This window comes from Capra hircus, chromosome 17 (assembly GCF_001704415.2).
Source record: "Capra hircus breed San Clemente chromosome 17, ASM170441v1, whole genome shotgun sequence".
Classification (NCBI taxonomy): Eukaryota; Metazoa; Chordata; class Mammalia; order Artiodactyla; family Bovidae; genus Capra; species Capra hircus.
The window spans coordinates 12,442,406-12,469,098 of NC_030824.1; the positions used below are offsets into that span (position 1 = coordinate 12,442,406).

At 36.2% G+C, this 26,693-nt stretch overlaps 1 protein-coding gene across 2 annotated transcripts in view; it reads right to left on the minus strand.

Annotated features, from left to right (window-relative positions):
- Window positions 1–26,693, minus strand: part of MED13L (mediator complex subunit 13 like) — a 281,427-nt gene that overhangs the window by 136,411 nt on the left and 118,323 nt on the right. For both annotated transcript variants that reach the window (XM_018061210.1, XM_018061209.1), the window contains exon 3: window positions 1,208–1,292. In XM_018061210.1, coding sequence (XP_017916699.1) covers window positions 1,208–1,292 — 85 coding nt within the window. The remainder of the gene's footprint in view (window positions 1–1,207; window positions 1,293–26,693) is intronic.

Here is a 26,693-nt window from a genome sequence, read left to right on the forward strand (position 1 = left end):
AGAAGGCTGAGTACCAAAGAATTGATGTTTTCAAACTGTGGTGCTGGAGAAGGCTCTTGAGAGTCCCCTGGACTGCAAGGAGATCCAACCTAAAGGAAATCAACCCTGAATATTCACTGGAAGGAATAGTGCTGAAGCTGAAACTCCAATACTTTGGCCACCTTATACGAAGAACCAACTCACTAGAAATGAACATGACAGTGGGAAAGACTGAGGGCAATGGGAGAAGGGGGCGACAGAGGATGAGATGGCTGGATGGCATCACTGACTTGAAAGGACACGAGTCTGAGCAAACTCAAGGAGACAGTGAAGGACAGAGAATCCTGGCATGCTTTCAGGGGGTTGCAAACAGTCGGACACGACTCAGCAACTGAACAACAACACTGGATCTGGCCACAAATTACTTATTAATTTCAAAGACAGAAATAAGGATCATAGTTAACAAATTCTTTTCTATGGTGTCACTACTGAAAAAGTATACAATAAATCTAATCATGAGGAAAATATCTCAAATTGAGAGACATTATAAAAAACATATGGCCTGAATCCATCCAAATGTCAATGATGACCCCAAGGGAAAAAAAAGGAAAAGTTAAGGAACTCTTCCAGATTTTAAAATGACATCAGAACTAAATATAATGCATGATTAAGGGCTAATCTGGGGGTGGGGGGAGGATGGCACAGGAGAGAGGTTAAACTAAAAAGAACATAACTGGGACAGACGATAACAGCTGAGTTGAACTACAGATTAGATAATGATATTTTATCAATGTTATATTTCCTATGGGCTTACATGAGAGGATGTCCCTGTCCTTAGGAAATGTATGCCTAAATACTTCAGAGTTATAAAAAATGAATCTCAACTGTGTAAATGACGTTTCTGGGAATAAATCTGAACACAACACACACTGAGTGCAAAGTTGGGGGTGGGTGAGAGGGTGAGGAATCACACGAAATATAAAGCAAATCGGGCAAAAGAGAAACTGTACGTGAATCTATGTAAAAGGATATATGGAGTTCTTTGGGCTACTTCTGAAAATTCCATAAGTCTGAAATTACTCAATATTAAAAAAAAAAAACACAAGAAGTTTATATAAAATTTCACAAAGCTGTGTGTGAAAATGGTTTGAGAGCTACAGGAAGACTTCTAAGCACCTAGCATTATCCTAGGGTGTCGAAACCACCACGCTGCCGCTCCTTCTCTTACCTTTCTAACAGATTGTGGATCGCTTTGAAGAGCAGCGTCCGACATTCATAGGAAAGGCCATTTTCCCAGAGTCCTTCTTCCACAACTGAAAACAAAACAAAACAAAGCAAAACAAAAAAATGAACCAGTAAGCAGGGCATCCAAATAAAAATAAAAGAAACTTTAAAAATATTTTTCTAAAGCAAAGTTAATGAGTTAATTTAAGTAGATGAACTTACACTGAAACAGAAAATAAGTTTGATCCTTGCCCAAAGTCATAAAATACTTATGTACAGAGGGAATAATGTCTCAATTTTAAAGTTACTGAAACATGGGCATGGCACATCCCCCTCACACAAAGGTCTTACCAACCTGCCTCTGCAAAGTCTGAAACCATCCAAAAATCTCAAATTACTGTTTCTACCTAATAGTGTCACAAACATTAATTATATTAAGGTTCTACTGAAAGTAACAAAATGCACAGATTAATACAAAGGTAATCGTGTATTTTCAGAGAGAAAACCAGAAAAGAAAATCCAAAAAAGGGGGGACATTACACAAATTTCTCTAAATGTTTTGAAAGCAGTTATCTGAATAGGATTTTTAAAACATGGTTTTAGGGAGAACGTCAGAAAATTAAACCTTAATATAACATCAAATTCATTTCCTGAACTCATAATTTCATTAATGTTAACATTTGGTGAAGTTTTAATATTTGTTTACCATTTGCCTATGAAATATGCTGCAGCATCACTTAAAAGAGCCGCAAGGAACTTTAACACCAGAGAACTCAACAGACCAACAATATACCTCCTGCATTCCTAACATTCTTTTCATATGTAAAAACTATAAAATGCCTGAGAGAAGATAGCTAATTTTCTTCTAAATTATATTAGTTCATTTCAACACAGCAAAATATTCAAAGGATGCAGGCAACATTTGCAGATGAAAATTTTCCTCTCCCTTTTTAACATGCTGTCTTGACAAAAGTACTCACCGGAGAAAATTGTAACAGAGAATTAAAACACATGTTAAATCCAAAATGCACTTTTCATGCATTTACCGCACCAACTAACTTTCAAATTGCATCTCCTCATTCTCCAATTAGAATCTGAAAAAGTATACTTACATTTAGGGGTTTTCTCTATAGGACTTCTTTTAAAAATGATAAAACTGGATAAATATTTCTTTTCTTGGGATGTCACATAATTTTTTTATCTTCCTATGTGGCTAATCATGACCTACCAAATTTTTCCAAATTAACCTCTGTCAAGAGACTTTTATATTATTTGTAACTAGATAAACAGAAATAAAAGTACAGCAAATAAACATTCCTGCTAGCAACAGACTATCTCTGCTCAGGACAAAACATCCAAATGTTTTCTACAATCCTGTATAGGCATCATCAATCTCTACTTTCACACATTTATCTTTGGGGTTGAGCTTTTCTGAGTGAGAAAGCAAGCTAATATATTTCAATGAAAGGAACATCCCATATTAATTTGCTCTTATTTCCTAACGTAAGCTAAAAATTCCTAAAACTTAATAACAAAGCCCAGCTCTTCTGAATTACTCTTCAAAGCAGTCACTGGTTTCAGCGTTTTCTATATATTAGTCTTTTGTGCCATAAAGAGTGTTGATGATGCAGTGTTTATGAAAAAAGTATCCCATTCGTCTTTGCAAGGTTTTCTTCCAAGTTGGTAGCACCTATTCTGCACATTAAAAACACAGGAACTTTTATAATTAAAACCTTCACACATACTTCAGTGCAGAATAATAGGCCTCAAATAAATTCCAACACCAAATTATCAACAGTGTCATTTGCTTCAACCACACTGCTTTCTTTTTTCCTTGATATATTTTTGAAGCACACCCAACTCCAAAGTACCTCAGTATATACAAAATTTGAATCTAAACAAGGTCTATCAGTTGCCTGTCAAGTTGTATCTCTTAAGACTCCTTAATCTCAACATCTCATCTCCTTTTTTCAAACATGGCATTTATTTATTGAAGAAACCAGGTTAGTTGTTTTATAGAATACCTTGCATTCACATCTGATTGTTTCCTCATGATATTCTTTAATGTTGGCACTACTTTGATCTTAACAGAAGATGTCAAAGGAAAGCTCTCAGACAAGCAGAGTTCTATTTCTTCCTCAAAAGATCCTCAAATACTTCGTTAACTGAAATGTGGAAGGGTTATAGCTATCTGGTCATGCACTGTGCATTACTAAACAAGTTTTAGCATGCACAGGTAATGCCAACTACATCACTTGCAAAGGTAGTTCCATAGAGAAAACAGTCTTCAACAGATGATGCTAGGATTAATGAATATCCCTATGCAAAAAAACTGAGCCTCAAACCCTACCTCACACCATATAGAAAATCCTCAAAATGGATCATAAAACAAAATGCAAAACCTAAAACTATAAAACTATGAAAATATAGGAGAAACCTTTTATAAGTTTAGGTTAATCAAAGACTTCAAAGCTGACACCAAAAGCATGATTCATAAATAAAAATTGTTAAACAGAGCTTCATAATAATAACTTAGCTCTTTAAAAAGCACAGACAGTCATAGTAAGCTATAGGAAAGATAAGCCACAGATGGAGGGAAAACAATTACAAATCACATATCTGTCAAGGACATGTACTCAGAAAATGCTGTTCTTGAAAAAAAAAATCTCAAAACACAATTTTTTAAAAAAATTTTTAGAGAATGGAGAAAAATTTGGACACTTCACCAAAAAGATATACGAATGGCAAATAAAAACATGAAAATATGCTCAAAATATCATTGGTCATTAAGGAAATGCAAATTAAAATCACAGTAAGATATCACCCATTAGAACGGCTTGAAAGAAAAACTGAAAATCCTAAGTGCTAGTGAGCACATAGGTAACTGCTGCTAAGTCGCTTCAGTCGTGTCCGACTCTGTGCGACCCCATAGACGGCAGCCCACCAGGCTCCCCCATCCCTGGGATTCTCCAGGCAAGAACACTGGAGTGGGTTTCCATACTGCCCTATACTGCTAATGGAAATGCAATTATTAGTAAAGTCACTTTGGAAAAGCTGACTGGCGATTTTTCAAAAGTTAAACATAGGCTTTATATACAGCTTAGCAATATCCCTCCAAAGTATATATTCAAGTGGAATAAGAACTTAGGTTCACATGAAAAACTGTAGCAAATTTTTTTTGCCCTCATAGTTGACAAAAACTAGAAACTACCCAAATGTCTCTCAACTGGGGAATGGTCAAACAGTGGAAAATCCATACGCCGAGCATTCAGAAATAAAATGAACTACTGATACAGCTAAAACATGAACAAATATCATTAAAGTGTTAGTCACCCAGTCGTGTCTGACTCTTTGTGACCCCATGGACTATAGCCCACCAGGCTCTTCTGTCCATGGAATTCTTCAGGCAAGAATACTGGAGTGGGTTGCCATTTCCTACTCCAACCGATACACCTAAAACATGAATGAATGTTATTAGGCTAAATGGAGAAAGTCACACTTACAAGGCCACCTGCCTTATGATTTCAACTGTATGACATTCTTGCAAAGGCAAACTTGAGGTAACGTGAACCGCTCGGTGGTTTCCAGGGATGGGGGTGGTGGGAGGAGGGCTCACAACATAAGGGCATGAGAAAGCGGGGCAAGGGGCATGGAGGCTGGGTTGGGGGTGCTTCTGGAATATGCTTATATTGATTTTTTTTAATTATTTTTTTAAATTTTACTTTACAATACAGTATTGGTCTTGCCATACATTGACATGAATCCACCACGGGTGTACATGAGTTGATTTTTAAAATACATTTTTAGTGTTGAAAATGAGAACAGAGTGTGAATTAAAAGAACTCCTACTCTAAATATATATTCTAAACATAATTTTTATTCAAAGGATTGTGTCTATTTGATTAACCTAAATTATTAAAAGCAAAAAACAGTTGTAAACAAGAGACCACAGACCCAACCACAGTGGTCCTCCCAAACAACATAATATATTATTATTTATAGTATGTACTCTATGTTAATCACTATAAATAATACACAGAGAGTCTCTTTCCTGCCTCAGTCCATAAAGACTCTGCCTGCAACGCAGGGGACTTGGGTTTGATTCCTGGGTCGTTTAGATCCTCTAGAAAAGGAAATGGCAACCCACTCCAGTATTCTTACCTGGAGAATCCCATGGACAGAGGAGCCCGGCTGGCTACAGTCCATGGGGAATCAAGAGACGGACACAACTTAGCAACTAATCCACCATCATACCAAGAGAAGAAAATAATTCAGAAAGATGCTTTGCTTTTTAAATATTAAAAATTTGAAAAAGTATCTTTATTAATATTATTAATTAATTAAATTCTCATGTCTCCCTCATACGGTATAACGAAGTTTAGGAACCAATGTAATAAAACAACAGGGAAGAAAGTAGTAACATGAAGTAAAACAGATACCTCCACATTAAGCTCTTGTTTAAGAAAAGTATACTAAAGCTGAAACAATAATAGAAAATTATGAATTATCCTATAAGTTAACCAGTAAATTTTTAAGTACAAGTCAGCAGAGGTAATTAAAAAGGATACAGTGTTTGAACTTCATATAAACATTTAAGTTTCATAAGTCATACGATTTATTACAGATTTCAAAGCAGCCAATAATTTACTGGAAGTCAACAACTGTGATCAAAGATTAACCACGGTAATAAAAACCACCAATATAAGCTATGGATTTAAGGATAACGCATTAATACGCTAACCCTTTTAATTTACTATTTATATATACCCAATAAACTTGTAGAAAGGAACATTAAGTCAGAACATACTTTATTTCTATCAATTTCACATACAGAATTTTCAGAAATACAAGGGTGATGTACATTTGATGTATATTTCAATCAATCTCTAATTCCAAAAGAAGCAAAATCTAGAATGACATTTTTGGAGTCTGGTAATAGATATTTGGCCAATAATCACCGGCCAACTGTTCTTGGCTATAAATCAGGAATGCTCTCAAAAATCAAACAGACTTTGAAAACCACTGTGAGGCAAAATTACTTTAAATACTTTTCAAATCTGCTATTGAACGCTGAAAGTCTTTTCTTTTAAAACACTAATAGGAAAGCAAAATAACTTAAACAGTCAAGGTTAGTTTTCTATTCAGAAAACAATCTTTTTCTCATTTAATGAGGCTTCATGTACCAAGTCTGAACCAAGCACTACATCACTACATACAAATGTAGGGGAAGGGGTTCCTCTTTTCACAACACTTTGAGACAGAGTAAAAGGACACATAGCATTCATTTTTCTCACTCAATACCTGACTTCTTCCCATCACTGCAAATTGCTTATTTCATGAACTCTGTTTGGGAACAAAGATGGTCAGTCACCCCTAAAAGGAGATGAAAATGCTGATTCTTCTACAAGTGGGACAAGGATCCATAAGCTAAATGCTAGATGCTGCTACATCATAATTTTGACCCTAGATTTTGGGACACAAAAGGGAGTGGATAGAGAGAACTTTCTGTCAGCACTAAAAACAGAGGCTGCAAGATTAAGTTTCCTGAGGTACTGCAGCATCAAGGGCTTGGTGGTGATAACACAGTTTTCTCAGACCACATCTGCAGTACTGATCCTAAAAGACAATACTCAGTATTCTCTTATCCAACTCCTCTTCTTAGTTTGCAGCTAAAAACACTGATCAATACACTTTATTCTAATCTCCATTTGAGAAAACTAAGGCTTAAAAAATAAACTTCCTGATGGTCACATAATAAATTAAAAAATCTGGAGTTAAATGTTATCTATACTCAACAGGACTTCCCTGGTGGCTCAGACAGTAAAGCGTCTGCCTACAATGCAGGAGACCCGGATTCAATCCCTGGGTCGGGAAGATCTGGAGAAGGAAATGGCACCCCATGATAAAGTCAAAGAAAATCACAGAACAGATGTTTTAAACTAATATATCTGACACACCCTTTGCCCAAGGTAAAATTTAAACCAATACTTCATTTACTTTATATTGTGATTTTCCAAACAGTATTCTTTTTTTGAGGGGGGGAGGGGCTGGCAGACGGAGGAGTTAAAAAGTAGCTAGTCTAGGTTAAGATGCTATAAATGACATGAGGTGCATTTACTACTTAATTCTCTATCTCCCTTCCAATTGGACTGAGAAGAAAAGCCAACTGCCAAGAAATTTTTACAAGAAGGTAGGCAGATGCTAGGCCCTCTCCTTAAGAAACCTACAATCTCCCCAGGGCACACCGTCTTCATCTTAAAAAAAAAAAAAAGCCTTTCTAATTCTTTTGATCTTTCAAGTTTCAACTTAAAATGATTATTAACTCCTTAAGAATATAAATTATCAAGAAGACTGTCTCTATAGAATACACTTACTCTATATAATGGAAATTTTTTTCTAAAACTTTGTTAACAGTCTCAGGAAATAAAAGCAACAAAAGAAGTAAAATGAATGCACCAAAAATGACTGGCAAAACTCAGCCAAAATAAATTCCTAAATTAAAACACACTCTTGATATTTCGTGGTCGATTAAAGCCAGACTGAACTGAAAAATAAAATTAAGTACAACCATAACTGCCTACTTACAAAGAAAAACAATTTTGGCACTAAAGTTATCTAACTTAAATTGCAAAAGCTATAATCAGAATTTGTTCAAATGGCTGTAATATAGTAATATAGTAATCCTCATAATCAAATATTTAAACTGTAAAACTATTATATAAATGTTTTCTTTTAGTGGACAAACAGTGTTTTAGAAGCGAAAACTTAAATAGCAGGAATTACTGCTTAGCTCACAAATAATTTTTTTAAATCATCACAAATTGTACTACAAATTCTTTCTATTTTGCTAAACATGGTTCCTTGCAGAATTAATAAGCTTCTTTGAAAGAAAAATCATATAAAACATTCGGGGGGAAAAAAAAGTCAATATGGCAAAATATCAAAGCAGCATATACTTCAATGATTTTGTTTCCCAGCAGAGATCATGGAAAGATATCTCTTCCAATTCAACAAATGAAACTGACATACTTTACTTGAAGGGGGAAAAAAGGGAGGAGGGAGAATGAAATAGGGTAAGGGAGGAGCATAAAAATTGTGAAACCTTCAAGAAATTCAAGCTCATGCTTTTAGAATTCAGGTCACCCTGCCTTACACAGTTTAAAAGTAGAATTACTTTCAAAGAATACATATTTCCTCAGAGCTATGATACATATTTCCTTTTAATGTATCATATTGCAGCAACAGCTGAAATGAACGTCTAGACATCAAAAACACTTCTTACTCCCACCTACTGCTTTTTTACCTCAGGCATCAAAACTAATGAAACCTATTATCCAGAACATTGAGTTCAGTAACCACATTGGCCACTGCAAATACTGGAGGGGGGAGGGGCACTTTCCAGGGATGGCACTCCCGATTCAGCCATTAAAATTACTGAAAATCAAATTGTGCACCAAACTCCAGAAATACAAACAGATTAAAGCAATGCACATGAAACAAGAAGATTATTTCCCAGTTAGATTTCAGAGGCAAAATGATAAAGATAATGCAGCTCTGAATCCAGGATTTATAATTTTCCCACCGCCTTTGTGGTCAAACCTTTATCTGCAATATGTAAAGCCCACTAGGATTTTTGTTTTTTTCTTTTTTTCTTTTTTTAAATTAAATCTACTACCTAGGAATTATACTTAGCAAACATAATAACATTTATCAATTTATCATTTATCCATTTAATTATAACGGTCGCAATAAAGATTTTCAAGATAAATATATGGAGATTTTTTGAAGTATCTGCTGTTTCTTTTTCTAAATTGAGGTATAGCTGATTTACAGTGTCTTCTTAAAATTGACATTAAAAAAACTAAGTAACAAAGTAGCATAATGCTACATTAATTCTGAAATATAGCACAATACCCATAAAAAATCCAATTACATACAACACTATTGATTGATCACAGTTATGCTGCCATCGATTGCCTTGTAAAATCTATATTTGAAGTCATTAATAACTAAATGGACTGACTTATCACTTATATAAAATTCAACCCACCTAGAGCTCTGATTTCCCTGAATTGTTCATGGATGTCGAATACTTGCTATCACTTAACAAATCTATGTTGAAATGGATTTTAACTTTCCCAATGTCAATTAATCAATCAAATAAGAATTTGAGATATAAGGTATATATCAAAATGCTCCATTTGTTTCGACCTATTTGCCACTTTACATGATGACGAACATTGACAAAATTCATCAGACAGAAGCACAGCTGTAATTCAAAATTTTAACAGTATAATGTCTAACGAAGGAATCTCTAACAGCATGAGTTCTCTGCCAGTTGCAGGATAACCAGAATTTTAATGACGGTTTCTACACACCACTGATGCAGTTGAGACATGACCTAAGTTAGCATTTCAATGGATCACAGGATTCCATGTAAAGCCACTAAACTTTAAATTGAACTAAATTTCTAGATAAATTGAATAAGACCTTCAAAAGACAGCTGCTACAGAAAACAGGCTGCCGTGCTACTTTAATAGCTACACAATGAAAAAAAGTCTTGCACAATGGCTGTTACTGACTTCGAAGAACTAAACTTGCCCCCATTTTTTACTCCTTTCAAAGATTTTTAATTATCAATTTTTATCCTTTCAAGCTATTAATATTCTCTTAATTTTATAATGCACATAAACAAACAAAGGCCTAGAGGCACAGCCACTGAAATTAACAATTATCTTTGATGCTAGAATAATTATCTTTTTTACCTCTTTGTGTATGTTAGCGATTTTCTTTAATTGAACATGTTACTTTTAAAAAGAGACATCATATCTGAAATAGATTTTTTAAATGTCTACTGTTGTTTATTAAAGAGCCGCATATTAAAAAAAGAAAAAAACTACATGCTCATAAATTACAAGAATGGTAACATCCTCAGGACAGGAAACACCACAAGATAAATTAAATTAAATTTTGAAAAAGGAAAACCAGACATATGATTCAGTTAGAATATACATTTAAATCCATCAATACTGCAAAACGAACATTTTATAAACTTTCTCTAAGACAATGACTTTAATCAAGATGACTCAACTATTGATTTCAACATTGGCAAAACTGAGCAGTTAAAATTAAAAATATTTCCTTCCACTCTTCAGAAACAACCTGATTTGAAACACAAACACACACACACACACACCCCCCCACTAGACGGCACGAGCGCGCGCGCACACACACACACACCCACCCACACACACACACCAGACTGCTACTAAAATTTTAACAGAGCAAGTCTCCAAATTGCCTTTTAAACTAAAGCTCAAACAGTTGTCTGTCACTGCTATTACAGTGAGTAATCCTTGCAGCTGTAAGTGTTTGAAAGGCAGCTGTCTCATTGGCATTCTCTCCCCACCCCCACTCATCCAGCATTTCTGTTCTTGCTACAATAATCTTAAAGAGCATTTTACAGGAGGCTTAGCCCTGGCTGAGGGCACTCTACGGCGTGACCGAGAGAACATGGAAACACGATTCATTAGACACGCCTGGAGTGATAACAATGGTGCTGCTTCTTGCTGCCTTTCATTTCGTACATCAGGCTGAGACTAATGCATTCTCGTTACACAACAAGCACATTTATAGACAGGAAAAAACTGTAATCACCTTTGATTAAGAGACAGCATATTTTTCCTATATGAGCCGCCAGCCATACTGACAGAGTAATTATTTTTTAACTGACAGGTTAAAATAGCAAATGCAGCAAAAATAACATCTGCCCAAAAGAGACAGAGATGACTACTATAAAGACTTCATACACAAAGGTTTCTTAGACCAGGCTCAGTGCCATATCCTTGAGAACTGATTGGTACCTGGACTTATATTTAAGCTACACAGCCTATGAGAAAGAAATAGAACAGGCCCTTTAAGCAATCTCAATCTACACACCCAATTCTTTATAGGTAAAAATTACAGCATTTTGTTGGTCATTTTATCTGTAATTATTACTGACCTCCTTTCTACTTCTTTCACCACAGTACTACAAAATTCAACAGTACTATTAACCTTCTTCTCATTTTCCATTATTCAAAATAATTTATCCTTTTACATAAAATGCTAGCCCAAAACAGAAAATCTGCTTTCTATCCAAACTGTAACAGCAAACAAAGTGTAATTTTGATTAAAAACAGGGATATAGAATAATTATTTTCTATCACCCAGCTTCCTCAATCACTACACCCAATAAAGGTTTGAATTATACATATAGAAGAATATAAAAGACCTAATTTAAACTGGAAAAAGTCATAAACCACATTATATTGACAATATGTAAAGTCAATTTTCTTACAGTATTTCTTACTTCTTCACATACCCATACACTTGCAGTCTTTTGTGGGTTCATGCTTATATGTTGCTCACTTACGGGGAGCTTGGTAGTTTATTTATTAGCCAGAAATTAAAAGATAATACATTAAACAAAAATACTGGAAAGTATCTTTTCAAGGTTAGCAGACTGCATAATTAAGCATTTTTTAAAAGACGTTTAGTCTCTCTTTTAAGCTTTCTAAAATACACCTCTATTTTACACCAAGAATGTGCTACATAATTACCAAAACAATTTGTACATGAGAACATTTGCTAAAACATTAAAGTAACAAAAGTGAGCAAATAATTGAAAAGGTCTGGTTCATGAAACTTTTGAGTTCTAAAAACAGCTTTAAAAAAAATGTTTAAGTAATGTTTAGCTGCTGGATTATAGGTTTGCTGACCTGTGCCTCTACCACACCAAGCTAGAAACTAGGAAATCTGCTGTTCATCTTTGATGTGTCTGTAAGAGGATCACTGAACTCTAACATGTATTTAAACACAGTGTGCTTTGAAGAGAAGTCTGATGCGCATCACAGTATATCAGGATTACGTAAGTTTAAAAACTTTATCATCTGGAATAAAATAACATCTACTACAGAAGGTAACAATCATACAATTTCTACTCTACAGGTGCCCAAGTCTCGTCTCTCTTATTTAATTATTTTTAAAAAATCAGTATAAATGAATTCTTCCTTTAATAAATAACCTGCTGTTTTACATATAAATTTCCATTATATTAATCTGGCTCTTAGAAGGATCTCAAATCATTATTTTTCACTTTTAAAAGCAGGACCGTGTAAGTCTTTCCTGAAGTCTTCAAAGTTAGTTTATGCATTAAAAACAATTTTTAAACAACCTATTAGAAAGCATTAAAAGCGTCCCAAAACTTTAAATTGAAACATATACATTAAGATGTTGCCTTTTCCCAAAACTTTTAACAAACTTTTAAACAGTTTCCAACTCATAAGCAAAAAATTTATAGATGATCTAAGCACTCCAGCAGAGCCAACATTCTACTTCATGAAAGTGTTTCAACACTACAAGATTCCTTTGCAGTAACAAGAGTTAATTACGAAAACTTGCAAGTGCTTTGGGAAATGAAGATCAGTTATTTACCCAGCGGTGTGAGTGAGTTCAATCCTATTTTCTTTCTAAACTTGGCCAGAATGGCATTTTGATTGGAGGGTGGGGCAACCCAGTAATTTTGGATCGGGCACAATTTGGAGCTGGGAAGGGCTGAGTAGGTTCAATAACACATGAGGCAGTGGTTTAGTCCCTGTGATCCTGGGAGGACACTGGCCCATGGAAGAGCCCCAGCAAGTCTCTAGTCTTGTCCATCTCCACATTAAAGTAGTACAGCTAGAGTTTTATACAGATATAAATAATGGAGTTCTGCTACCAAGGATTCATTTGAAAACATAAATAAGTACAGAGTTTGCAAAGAGGACAGAACTTGCAAACCACTGGAAAAGGAAACGGAGTAAACAGGACCAGAAACCCACAGAGACTACTCTCCAGCACTACACTCCCCGGCACCTCAGCTTTCTTCACACTTCTGTGCACTCTTTTTGAGTGTTTCCAGCCCTCCAACTCCATGATTCTAAGGATGAGTGCTAGCATATGAGGCAGCCTGCCAAGACAAAGTGTGAGGGCTTCAAATACAGAGCCAAGTCCTCCCCAAAATCACAAAACCCAGTATGCAACTCAACACTAAAGTTAGGCATTACTGGTTAACAGACTATACAGGCTAGCCTTAGAATTTATCCACCAGTTAGGCTTTTCACAGGGGGGAAAAAAAGTATGTTTCTTTCAAATTATTAACTTATAGATGGCCTTTCTGCAAACACAGTATCAATATTTACTTTGTCAATCGGTGTTTGTCCATGATGAATCTCCTTTCCAGTTTTTAAAACCTGGTATTATAAAGTACAATTAAAAGTTACCATAATGAGCATTTATCACTGAAGGGAAAAGAAGAGAGTTTTGATAATGAAAAACAAACTCAAAAAGCTTCTGGAGTGCTGGTAAAATTTCCCAGGAGCTATATATTAGATGTCTTTGCAGAATAATTCATTTATTTTGAATGTAATTCTCTATCATAGCTCACAGTTTTAAAGTATGCATTCAACTATGCTCCTAAAACATAAAAAAATATATATGGAATAATATAAGATTAAAATTTAAATGCATATATACTATAATGACAACTTTTAAGAATGCATGTCCAAATATCTTAAAATGGAATAAAAAAACATAGTCATTGCTATAAATTTTAAATTTAAGTACACGCTTGCAGGCATGCTCAGTTGCGTCCAACTCTTTGTGACCCCAACCAGGCTCCTCTGTTCATGGGATTTCCCAGGCAAGAAACAGCACTGGAGCAGGTTGCCATTTTCTACTCCAGGGGATCTTCCCAGACCAGGGATCCAACCCAAGTCTCTTGTGTCTCCTGCGCTGGCAGACAGATTCTTTACCACTGCACCACCTGGGAAGCCCAAGTACATGGATACGCTCCTTAAAATAAAAGTAAATATCTTAACTAAAATATGCATATATTCAAAGGTAATATTCCTAAAGGGCTTAGCAAATCAATTATTTATCAGATAATAAAGAAAATAGCCTAAAAATAGAATGCAGTAAACACGAAACAGATATTATCTGGACAAAACATAAACTAACACTTTGTTGGGCTTCCCAGGTGGCACTAGTGGTAAAGACCCCACCTGCCAACGCAGGAGACCTAAGAGAATGGGGTTCCATCCCTGGGTTGCGAAGATCCCCTGGAGGAAGGCATGGCATATACTCTGTGAAGTACATATATTGCTGTTACCTTTCCTTTACAATGCAGCTTCATCAAGAAGCAAAAACTTCTAAACCACTCTCATTGTTTTCACTCTTGGTATTCTAAGCCCATTTTTCGTGATAAAGCCAAGGTGCCATTTTTCGTGATAAACCCAAGGTGATCTTTCCAAAACTTAAATCACACCATTGCATTCTTCTGTTTCAAGCTCTACTCCAGTGGCTTCACATGACATTAATAATCTATTCAAGCTCATTACCACAGCCTACAAAGGTCCATCTGATCTCATCTCTAACTCTCTTTCATCTCCCATGAGCTTACCAGTTTCAAGAGCACTGACCTGTTTCTGCAACAAGTGAGCTTGGAGGTTTTTGCCCTTACTTTCCCCTGGGACTGCATGTCTGGCTGGGTTCAGATCTCAAATCTCAACCCAAAATGTCATTTCCTCCCAGAAGCTTTTTGCTAAATAACCCCCTTAGCTAAAGTATCCCTATCCTTTCCTAGTCACTCACTTTTTCACCATTTGCATTGTAACACATGATCATATGAAATTATTCATTCGTTTGCTGTCTTTTATCCACACAGAACAATGCCACTTCCAAAATGCACAAGGGGAATGTCAATACTTGTGACCTCAAAACAACCAAAACATTCAGAACTTCTCTGGTGGCACAGTGGATAAGAATCCGCCCGCTGATGCAGGAACACAGGTTCGATCCCCAGTCCGGGAAGAGCCCACATGCTGCCAAGTAACTAAGTCCATGGGCCACAACTATTGAGACTGTGCCCTACAGCCCACAAGCCCCAACTTCTAAGCCTGCACACCCCAACTACTGAAGCTTGAGCACTGAGAACGTACGCTCTCCAACAAGAAGCCACCACAATGAGAAGCCCTCACACTTCAACAAGAGTAGCCCCTGCTCGCTTCAACTAGAAAAAGCCTACGCTAAGCAACAAAGAGCCAGCCCAGCCTAAAATAAACAAATAAATAAAATTATTTTAAAAATAAAAACATTCAAAGTGAAACAAAAGCCAACCCATCACCCAAAGACAATTTAATGTCACTCAGTTTTTCAGACAAGGGAATTATATACAATATGGTAGCATGGTATAGCATGAGTCTAAGGTTTTTAACACTGTGCATAACAGACATTTCCATAGAACACTTATCTTTATTTCTACTGATGATTTAAGGCAAGTTGTACACATTCTCAGAGTTGTGATTTTATGCAGTTTCCATGGAAACCAAATAGGGTCATAATTAAAGCACAAAAACATTTCTAAAGAAACAAGTATAAATGAAAGATGTGATGCAAATAAGATCTTATATGAACCCACGATCATTAACAAGATCAGAATGACTAACGAGAAGGATTCTTGAGGGGAAAAAATCAATTAAGTTAAATTAAAATGCTTTAAAATAATGGCAATAAACTATCACAATTTAAAGCAGTTCATGTAAGGACGTGAGCCTGTATGTTTTTTGTGTTAAAATCAGATAACTCTAAGTTATAAAACCTCTATCATAATAAGAAACATTCAGATACAAAATTAACTCATCTTTCCTCAGTATAACTGATGCTAGTAATCAACTATAGATGGTTGCTATTAGTATTATTATTAATAAGGACTCTTCATCACTATAAATTTATAATGTCCTCTAATTTCTGACAATCAGTCATATTCATCGAATTTAGAAAATAAAGTTACACATTTAGCAACCTTAAACTCACATTCTATGTTGTTATAACTATATATAACCATGTTACTTGTTTCAGTCTATAAGGTATGAGCCAAAAGTCTCTCTACAGTTATCTGAAGCCACATCTGTAAAGGCCACAGGAATTTTTTTTTTTTTTGGGGGGGGGGGGGGAGGAAGGAATGCAAAAATATTTTGGGGGGTATAAAAATACTGTATAATCCATTTCTATGTAAGTTTTGGCAATATTATATGGTTTTCTGAAGTCACCTTCAGTAGCATTATTCTCAACTTACCTCTGGCTTATTCATGGACACCAAATTTTATGATTCTCAAAATTCTAACTAAATTTTTAAGTATAACTTAATCACTTTACCAATAGTAAATTCTCAATTTGAGAGATGATATTTAAAAGATGTCTTTTATCTATTTGAAGATAACTCAAATATTATAGTTTGAGCTAGTTATTGAAAATCCCATTTTCCACAGAGATGTTTACAAATGAAGGTACATAGAGAAGAAACTGGAACACAATGGCTCTTTTAAATTGACTACACAACTATTCACTGTTCACATTCATTTTGTATCTTGCAGTCTGGAAAAACTAAGGTTCCTTTCAACTTTCAATTAGTCATATGCTGTCCTGTTTAATTTTTTTCTCTGACCATTTTGCCCTTTTGAAGGTGAACTCAAATTAAGTCAAAAACATGTAATACACGACAGTAATTTGGAAGTGGATTTCTGCCTCCCAAAACCAGACATTATGCCTTGCCAAGGGAAAAACTGTATAAATAAGACTATTCACAAGATAGGAAGCATAAGCACATGCCCATTTACCTTCAGGGTAGTCACTGAAACTTCAAAGCACCATGAAAAGCAGCATCAATGCTTTTGTCTAAAAGATCTCAGAAAATGTAAGTGATCTTGGTTTCATAAATATCTAAGACTTTCCAGGAAACAAACAGGTTTCTTAAATTCACAAGAAACTGCCTAAACATCTCTTATTAGCACTGAAAGTCACAACCTCTTTCCTTGAAGGTGATCATACTTACATAAGTTTAAGAAAAAAAATTTTTTTGGCCACAATGGAATAACATAAAAATGTTTTACACTTGCTTTACTTTAGTTCAGGTTAAAAACAACTATTTTAAAAATAAAACTCCAGATTGTGCAGTTTCAATTTTCCACTGCTCATTTTCTATGACAATCTGACCAAGAATTTCCCTGGTGAGGAAAGATGATATCTGAAACCTTATTTTCAGAAAAATATCTGATTACATATCCAGTTTTTTCTGAAAACACTAATGAAAAGGTAATGATATAATAAACTGAAAGCTGGTTTTAGAAATGAGCAAGTGAAGCTCATCTAAAGGCCAGAAAGGACTTTCTGGAAAGAATGATAAGCATCTTGGAATCTCACTACTCTCACACACTGAGCTCCAATCTGCAGCCATTTCCCTCTGAGCCAATGCACTTGATGGGTGTGATAACAGATGGATCACTGTATCTGCCAACTTCCTGTGATGTACTGTATGGGGACTGATAATTTAGTGACTACAGAAGTCCTACAACAGACAATGCAAGCAATCCTGGCATTCGGTAAGTAGCTGCATGCAGTCCTTTGACAGTCTGTAGGTGTTGAATATATGCAGATCATTGTACAATGTAAGCTCTCTGCAAGTATCTATGCCATCTTGAAAAAAAGAAGAAATTAAACACTGGGCAAGCTAAGAACTAAATAGAACAAACAGGAAAGAACAAATATACTTAAAGTTAACACTTTTTACTTAAAAAATATGAAAACCATATATTGCTCAAAAAGCTATTAGAGCTTCATGACCAGGTTAACCAGAAATATATGTATACACATTGTGGGCCTAATTTTCAGGTTTCACAACCAGAGTGATATTGAAGTTTGTGTGAAATAATTCCTTGCTGTAGGGGACTCTCTTGTGCATTATCCCTGGGTAATGGATGCTTAGCATCATCCCTAGCCTCTACCCAGTAGATGGCAACAGCACCCTACCCTCCAGTGGTGACAACCAAAAATGTATCTATACCACCACCGCCTCATTGAGAAGACAGTCTAGAACTGCACTCTTTCAATTTTAATGTTTACTTTGGAGTGGAGGGAGAGAATATAAGGAAAGCGGAGTGTTTATTCATGGAAAGCATACACAAAATACTCAAACATAATCTATATAGTGTGGATCAGCTAAGCACATATTACTATGAAGAGGAAAGGCCATCTAGAGATTTGGTGGCTAAATTGTTCACCAGGTTACGGAGGGAAATGAAAAGGCAGCTTCCATCAACAAGCATGAGAAGTGTATTCTCTCTGCAAAACAGGAAGAAAATCATAGCTCTGCTACAACACTATATACAAATGATACTGACAGTACTTTTGCCACAAATCCTCCTCAAATAAATTCTTCATTATGTCAGGCACCGATTTACAGAATTGTCAACTTTAACAGATGCTCAGAGATGAAACTCTCCAGGTTTCACGTTCTGGTTAAAAAAGTCATATCTGTGCATACACATATAAATGTGTGTGCACGTATATAGTCAAAATCCAAGTGTAGACACATTTGAAAAACATGGGTATTGAAATCAGTATGACCATCTTATTTTACTTGCACATCTCTGGAACCTGCCAAACGTACTCAAGTTATCTGGGAGAGGATTAGTTTGTCATTTTTGCAGCACCTCTAATGTAATGCTATTCGCTAAGTCTATAGCACAAAATCTCTTTTAAAATATTATTTTACGATACTACACAATATTAGCACTTGGAGTAAAGTCCTATAATCAAATTAAGGATGCTATTTGCACACGGAAATGCAGTTTTCTTTCTCCTCATTTTCTGTCTGCCTACTCTTTCTGCAATCTCACTACTGAGCAAAAAAGGAGGATTAAAAGCGGGGGTGGGGTGGTGGGATGATGAGAGGAACAGACTAACCAGGGGAAATTAACTCAACATTACTACACAGTTGCAATTCTTTGATTAGGAATGAATTTTTGAAACTAGAGATTTTTGAAAATGATGAGTAAGCTGGATTTACTAATAATATTGTCACAAAAGGAAAACTCCTTGGTAATTTGAAAGGAGGACATGAGTGAAGGGGCAACTTTTCCCTCAACTAGCAGAGGCCATTAACAATAATGAACAAAACCAGAATTTATTTCTGGCAGGTCACTATACAAGCAGTCTTTAGTTTCAAATTCTTGAAGGGCATCCATAAAACATAGCACTTTACCCTGGAACACTCACCCTGCCAGTCAGCACTGCCTGAAAGTCCAACCCTCGGCTTCCCTCTACAAATGCAAAGGCTCAATCTAAGAGTAGAAACAGGAACTCCTAACAATGTGGGAAATGCATAAGCATGGAGAAGAGCTTGATCCAGGATGACTACAGACCAAGCTGGTAGTGCAACTCACGCTCCGCTCAAAACTGGCTCCAAGACCATGTGACCCTCAGATACAGACAGACAGGCCCTCAACACCACAGGTCACCCAGCCAGATACCATCTGTTTTCCAAAGATGGCTGACACAACATATTCCATCCTGAGCTGTGCTTAAGTCACTCAGCCATGTCCAACTCTTTGCAACCCATGGACTGGTAGCCCACCAGGCTCCTCTGTCCTTGGGGATGCTCCAGGCAAGAATACTGGAGTGGGTTGCCGTGCCTTCCTCCAGGGGATCTTCCCAACCCAGGGATCGAACCCAGGTCTCCCACACTGTAGGTGGATTCTTTACCAGCTGAGCTGCTCTTTTTACACTGTGACACTGTCACTCTTCTCATCAAGTAATAGGGAGTATGTCACCTCCCCTGAATCTAGATGGCTCTCTGTGAGTGCCTCAACACACAAAATTTGGCCAGAGTGACACTATGCTAAGCCTCCGGGTTCAAAGCTTCAAAAACTGGCAGTGTCCATGTCCTGTCTCTTGGAATGCTCATTTTTAGAATCCAACCACCTTGCTGTGTATGGAAACCCAGTTCACATGTAGAAGCCACAGGTGGTTGTTCTGGCTATCTTGGCTGAAGTTCTAGCCAATAGCCAGCACCAGCCACCGGCTATGTAAGTAAAGATCTCCCCAAGAATATCAGGTCCTTGCCACAGAGTCACTTTTAGTCTTGGAGTCATACCAGGAGTCCTCAGACATCCTGGAGCACAAACTAGTAGCCCCTATTATGTCTGGAGTTCTGACCCATAGAGTCAATGGGCATAAAAAAAATAGCTGGGTTGGGTTTTTTTGTGTTTTTCTTTTTTTTTGCCACTAAATAATTTATCCAGTGCAATCAGTATCCTAGGCAGAGTAGATTCAGTACTTCATTCACAAAAACAAAGCTCTTACAGTACTCACCCTAGTCTTGCTATATAACACGATCTGGATGATTTATTGCTGGGTGACAAATCATTAAGGTAGCATACTGACAGTGAAAATATTAAATTTTAAAGGTACTGATTTCATTACCAAGTACAATATAAACAAAGATGTAGAGATTCATTGAGACGAAATAGGAAATTTGTAATTTACAGCATTACATATTAATATAGGACATTGTTATGAGAAATATTTTGATGTAATGGAACACTGGGATGGTATTCAGACAGATGAGTAAAGACACAGCCAGGCAATTCTAGCACCCAGCCATTCAGGTGTTCCAGTTCTCCCAGCTGAGGACTCCGACACCATGACTCAGAGGTAAAACAGATTTACTATATGCCCTGTCCAAATTATTGATCTAAAGAATCTGTGAGCATTTTAAAATTAAAAAAAAAAAAAAAAAGGTTATCGTTCACACCACCAAGCAGAGGGTGGTTTGTTATGCAGCAGCAGATAACTGGAACAAATGATAAGGGGAAGCCCACTACAAGGAGGAAGCAAGGTAGCATTTGTTATGAGAAACAAATGCTATCAGGCAGTCAGGCTAATGAGGATGTTAAGAAACAGCTGTCCCAAAAGGGAGAACAAGTATTAAGTCCTAAAGCAGGAAGGAACCTGGAGGCATGAGAGAAGTCATGCATGTGGCAAAGGCCAGATGACGCAGGGTTCTGTACGCCTTGATGAGTTATTCAGAAATTATCTTCAGTGTACAAGGAAGTCACTGTAATGCTTTAGGTAGGACATTCTTTCAAAGATCCCTTTGGCTGCTGTGTTTCCTGATGTTAAATACGGAAACTAAACACTATGATTCCTTTAGGTCTACCATGCATACACTCAGCGTGTCTCAAAACTGGGTCTCTAGAAAACCCTTAACTCTCTACAAAATTAAATAATCTTTTAAAATTAATGTTTATTTGGGTCAACTGAATGCCACCACACAATTTCTGTGTGCCTGCATTTACACCTGTAATTCCTCCATCGAGGTCTAATGAGAAAAGTACAAGATAGTCTATGTGCGTATATACATTCACATAGAAATGTGCTGGATGTAGTCACATCACATGAGGGCCTAATGAAGCTCCAGTAAACTGTGCAAAGGAAAGTTTTACACGAGTTCCAACAGGAGGAAATGGTGGAAGAACCGAGTCATCACACCATTCACAAAGTAGGCAAGCCAAAATTAACAGACCTCTTTCAAAACAGACAGCACCACACTCTTACAGAAAGTTATATTCAAGTAAACATCAGTAGCGTAAAATGCTACATTGTTACTCTGTATTTTTACTGGTCATATAGTTTTGATGGTTACATTTAACCCGTAAAATTTTCACAGTTTAAAGTTTTATAATTATATATGCTATAAGTATAAGGCATTTATTTTTGAATTAGCCACGGTGTCTCTAGAATCATAATAAAATGCTGCCATACATCTGTGACTTCCACATCATTCACATGTTATATGTTCATTTTCATCAACATTTTATTTTCCTGAGTAAACTTAAGATCCCAGCTGACCTATGTCAATTATTTTAAGTTAGCATAAATAGAAGGCAACTGAGGTAAATCAACAGCAAATAACCAATAGTTATTTTGAAATAATTCTGTTTTAAGAAAATAGTCTTCTCCTTCCAATTTGTCTTTACTTGACTAAATATTTTTCATTCTTCAAAGTCTAATCCAAGTACCACCTCTCTGTATAAACATCCCAGACCACTCCAGCACAAATACTTTTCAGTACCTCTAAACTCCCACATAATGTCTACACCATACCTAGGCATGCTTCCTAACACTGTTAGTTAATCCATGCATTTCTGTCGTTAAGACAGCTGATGAGGAGATGACAATGTTGCTATAGGTGCTATGATGATGATGACAATGGCAGCAGCTATCATTCACTAAGTGATAATTTACATTCCAGGCACAAAATTCATTCCGTGGTAATCTCCACCTTACAGATAAGGAAACTGAGGTAACAGTGATTATGTAATTTTCTCAAGGTCACAAGAACTAATGAAGGAGTCAGAATTCAAAAATTCATGGGCCTTTGAAATATTAGAGTCATAGGAGTATGTGTGTTAGAAATTCTCAGGTACCCCAAACTACACTAATGTCTCAGGGAAATGGTCTTGAGAATCAAGTAACAAGCTTCCCAAGTACATTCTTATATATGTTGAAGATTAAGAAACACAATTCACCCAAATAACACTGGGTGCCTCCATTTAGACTATTTTTTGAGGCTACCAACGATCTGAAATAGCTCTCCTTTGAGTAAAGAATACAGACAAGAGTAAGCCATTAAATTTTATAGCTGTTAACATCGAAAAAGATCTAATTACAAAAGATACAACTGCAATTATTAAATTTTATAAAACATAATCCCCATTCTATACGTATGTATAGCCTACACTTAGAAAACTAACAATTTTCATGGTTTTCAAGTATTTTTTTTTAAACATAAAGGAGTTTGCTGGTGTTATTTATATAAAGCCTGGTAGAGTTGAGTTCAGGATAGAGAATGGATGGCAATGACATAGAAGGCTGACAGGGAAAAGACTATAAAGAAAGGGAAAGAACCAAAGATTCCTTGAGTGATTCCTGTTGTCTGTCAACCCCCTATTCTGCAGGAAAAGCAAAGGCCAAGCTAGAATGCTCCCATAGCTACAGTGTCTTTTCAGAATTTTATGATTCAGTGAGGTGGTTGCTGAGTTAAACTACTGTCTTCCTATATCAAAGATCTGTCTTTGTCCATCAGGATGGATCTGGGGAAGGTCAACTTACACATGTCTGACCTTGGTCAAGTCGTATGCCTTCAAAATACATCTGCAATATTGCAACCTATCAGAAAGATGTGAAAGGTGTGAATTTTTTATTCTATACTATTTCCTCCATTCTGTTTTGTTTAACCAACGATCTAAGGCACTACAGTTCAAGGTGTCTTAAGACAACTAAAATCTCTGCCTTAGGATGTTTTATTACACAAGAAAAGAGGAAGGAACCAATATTTTCAAACCAAACTACCCTTAAATGCCTACTTTATTAGTAACTACTGAAAATCAGAGCAATTAATATATTTGATGAATGGAGGACACCACAAAACCATAATATAGTTGAAAAATATTTCTGATTCTCTGAATCTACCATTGCCACCTTAGTGCTAACAAAGAGATCGAGAAATGAGTGGGCTACAGATGACAAACTGAGCTTTCGATTTGCCAACCTCTCACGCTGTTTAACCAGGGGCCTTTGAACCAAGAAGATCACAGAGCATATTTCTCAAATTTTAACCCAGCCAACATTTCAAAGTTTGAAAACCAGGAACTTTATATAGTATCCTATGTTTCACCTATTTTATCTATTACATAAACTAAAAGATAAATCACAAGGTGATTCAATGATGGATTGGTGAAAACTTGGTAGGTTTCCCAAACTACACTCAGCAAGAAACAATGAATCATAATGCAGATTCTTTTTTCAAATAAAGATATCACAATATCTAGAGAAAACACTGATTTTCAGCAGTCAGTATTATAATTCCACCAAGGGGTCCCAGTCCATAAGTGAAATAGTTTGTCATATAAAGTCAAACCTAAAATTGTTATACCAGTCCATTTTTTTTTTAAAAGAAAAGATAAATGACTCTCCTACAAGTTACCATAATGTGTGTGTGTGTTTTTTTTAATATCTTTCCAATCTGGTTTTAAACTCCTTAAGGGTAGAGATGTGTCTTTTATCTCCTTTGTTTCATTGAGTAGGTAGGACAAGGTAATATGTGCTTGCTGAGTATTTACTAGATGAATAGATGGATGTGAACTGTTCCAGTTTCCAAGGCAGATAGGACATTTACAACAATTTTAAGTGTACTTTCTTTTTATAACTTGCCTAGGAACAAAATTATCTGAAAAGGAAATTTTGCATAAAGTGAGCAAAAAGCATATCCTTTTTTTCCCCAGCATACTCTACCCTCCTCATCTCGCTTTATCTTCCTCCAAAGCACCTACTACCATCTGACATGCTATATATTTATGTGCGTATATTGTCTGATTCCTATCCCATCTCCTACTAGAATGTAAGCTTAATGAAAGCAAAGATTTCTGTGCTTTGTTTCAATGCTATATCCCCAGGGCTCAGAACATTCCCTGGTTTACTGTAAACATTCAATAAGTGTCTGTCAAATCCATCTTCAGAGTTCCTTAATGGTGAATGAACTCTTTTTGTTTCTTCCACCAGCATCTTTAGAGCTCTGATTTGAAACTAACAAATGAGTAAGTCTTATGGATATGCTATATGCATGTAAACAAAAATTATTTCATCCCTTATGAAATACTGCTATCTAGCAGGTACCTGAAGAAAGGCATATTTAAGATAGCAAGCCATCACATACTCGTTTAATCACAAAAAAAGGATCCAGAAAAGCAGACAATTACTAAAATTGGTGTAAGACCATAGCCTTCAATAACAATTGGTCATCCCTCATGTTAAACATCTCTCATGCAGCAGCAAAAGCCTGATTCAGCCCTGACTTGAAGAGTATCACAGAACCAATACTATTCCTGTAACTTCGTAAATTATTTCAGTGGGGGGGAGGTGGGGGGCCGTTCTAACTAACATTATTACTAAGCAGCAAGAAAGTGGCTAAAATGACATAATATTTTATCTAATTACATTTTAAATGTCTACTCGCTTTGCTTGACTGTTAAGGTACTACAGATACTACAAGGTCTGTCTCCTTCAATCACAAATTATTTCATTATTTGCTTACTCAAAAGAACAAAAAACAAAGTCTCTTCCCTGTCCAACAGAACATAATAATCATGAGTACAGAGAGATGACAGGGCTGAGCACAACAAATAAATATTTGTTCAACTGAATTCAATACAGAGATCAAGATGCCAATAAAACTAATCTTCAATCTACAACCTTATTTCCAGAGAATTCAATTATCATATTAAAGATCCATACCAGGAACTTAATAGGAAAGCAATTAAGTAAGCCTCAATTAATCTGTTAACATTCTGTTTCAAACCAATATTAAAGCTATGCATAACCAGTTATTGTAATTACATAAATGAAGGGCTATAAACATTAGGTGGCAGCAGCAGTACACTGTACCTAATCCTGAATTCATCTTTTTATACCCTCCTATATCGAAACCTGATCCATAAATGGGGCTACACAAATAGACTCACTTTTTATAAAATGTGCAAAAGGAACTGAAAACACAATAACAAAACATAGTATCTCTTAGTATCTAGATTCCTCAAATTAGTCTTTAAAATAATTTAGCCATTTCAAAAAGCACTGGCAATTTCCTATAAACATACTTAAATTTGTTTTATATTGGTTCTCTCAAAATCTACATCCAAGCAGCCAACTCCTACCTTCAAAACTGCATGTACAATATGACCACTTATCACCATACCAATCAAATACAAGCCACCATCAGCATTCACCTAGATCATTACAACCACTTCCCTGCCTCTGCACTGTACCTCCTCACCCCAGCCCCAACCAATCTGCTCTCCACAGGGTAGCTAGAGAGATCCTTTAGAAGTCACCTCATGCCTCTGCTCAGAACCCTTCAATGGCTTCCCAACTCAGAGGAAAGCTCTACTTGGTCTTCAATACACTTTGTGAATGCACCCCACCCCCATGCACACCCTACCCCAACTTCACCCCCACTACTCTTCAGGCTCACTCCGCTCCAGCCACACTCATCCTTCATCAGGTTGACAAGCACTCTCCCCCTCAAGAGCCTTTGCATTTACTCTTCTCTCTCCCTGGTATGCTCTTCTAACAGTCATCCCCAGTTTTTCCCACACGTCTCCATCAGATGCCACTGTAATCAGTGAGACTTTCTACTGATCACTCTATTTAAAATAGCAACTATGTTTCTTACTGCTTCACTTTTCTCCCTGACACTAATCAGCATCTGACACACTTTATATTTTGTGTTCCTTTACTATCTCCTCTAGAAATTGAAAGCCACAACAATCAACATTTCAGTATGTTTTCTTCACTGTTTGGTCCAGAGTTGTAAACAGTACCAGGTAAGTAAGTAGCAGCAGTCAACTATTTTCAGTAATGACTCCTGTTGTCAAACAAGCTTATAGCAATAATTTTACAGCTGGTTCTTACTTAAGACATAAGACTGCCTGAAAAGTTCAAGAGTACTATGGGTTTATTTACTATTTTTAAGTTCAAGTGTGCATAATTCGAGTATGTGTATGTTTAAAAATGAA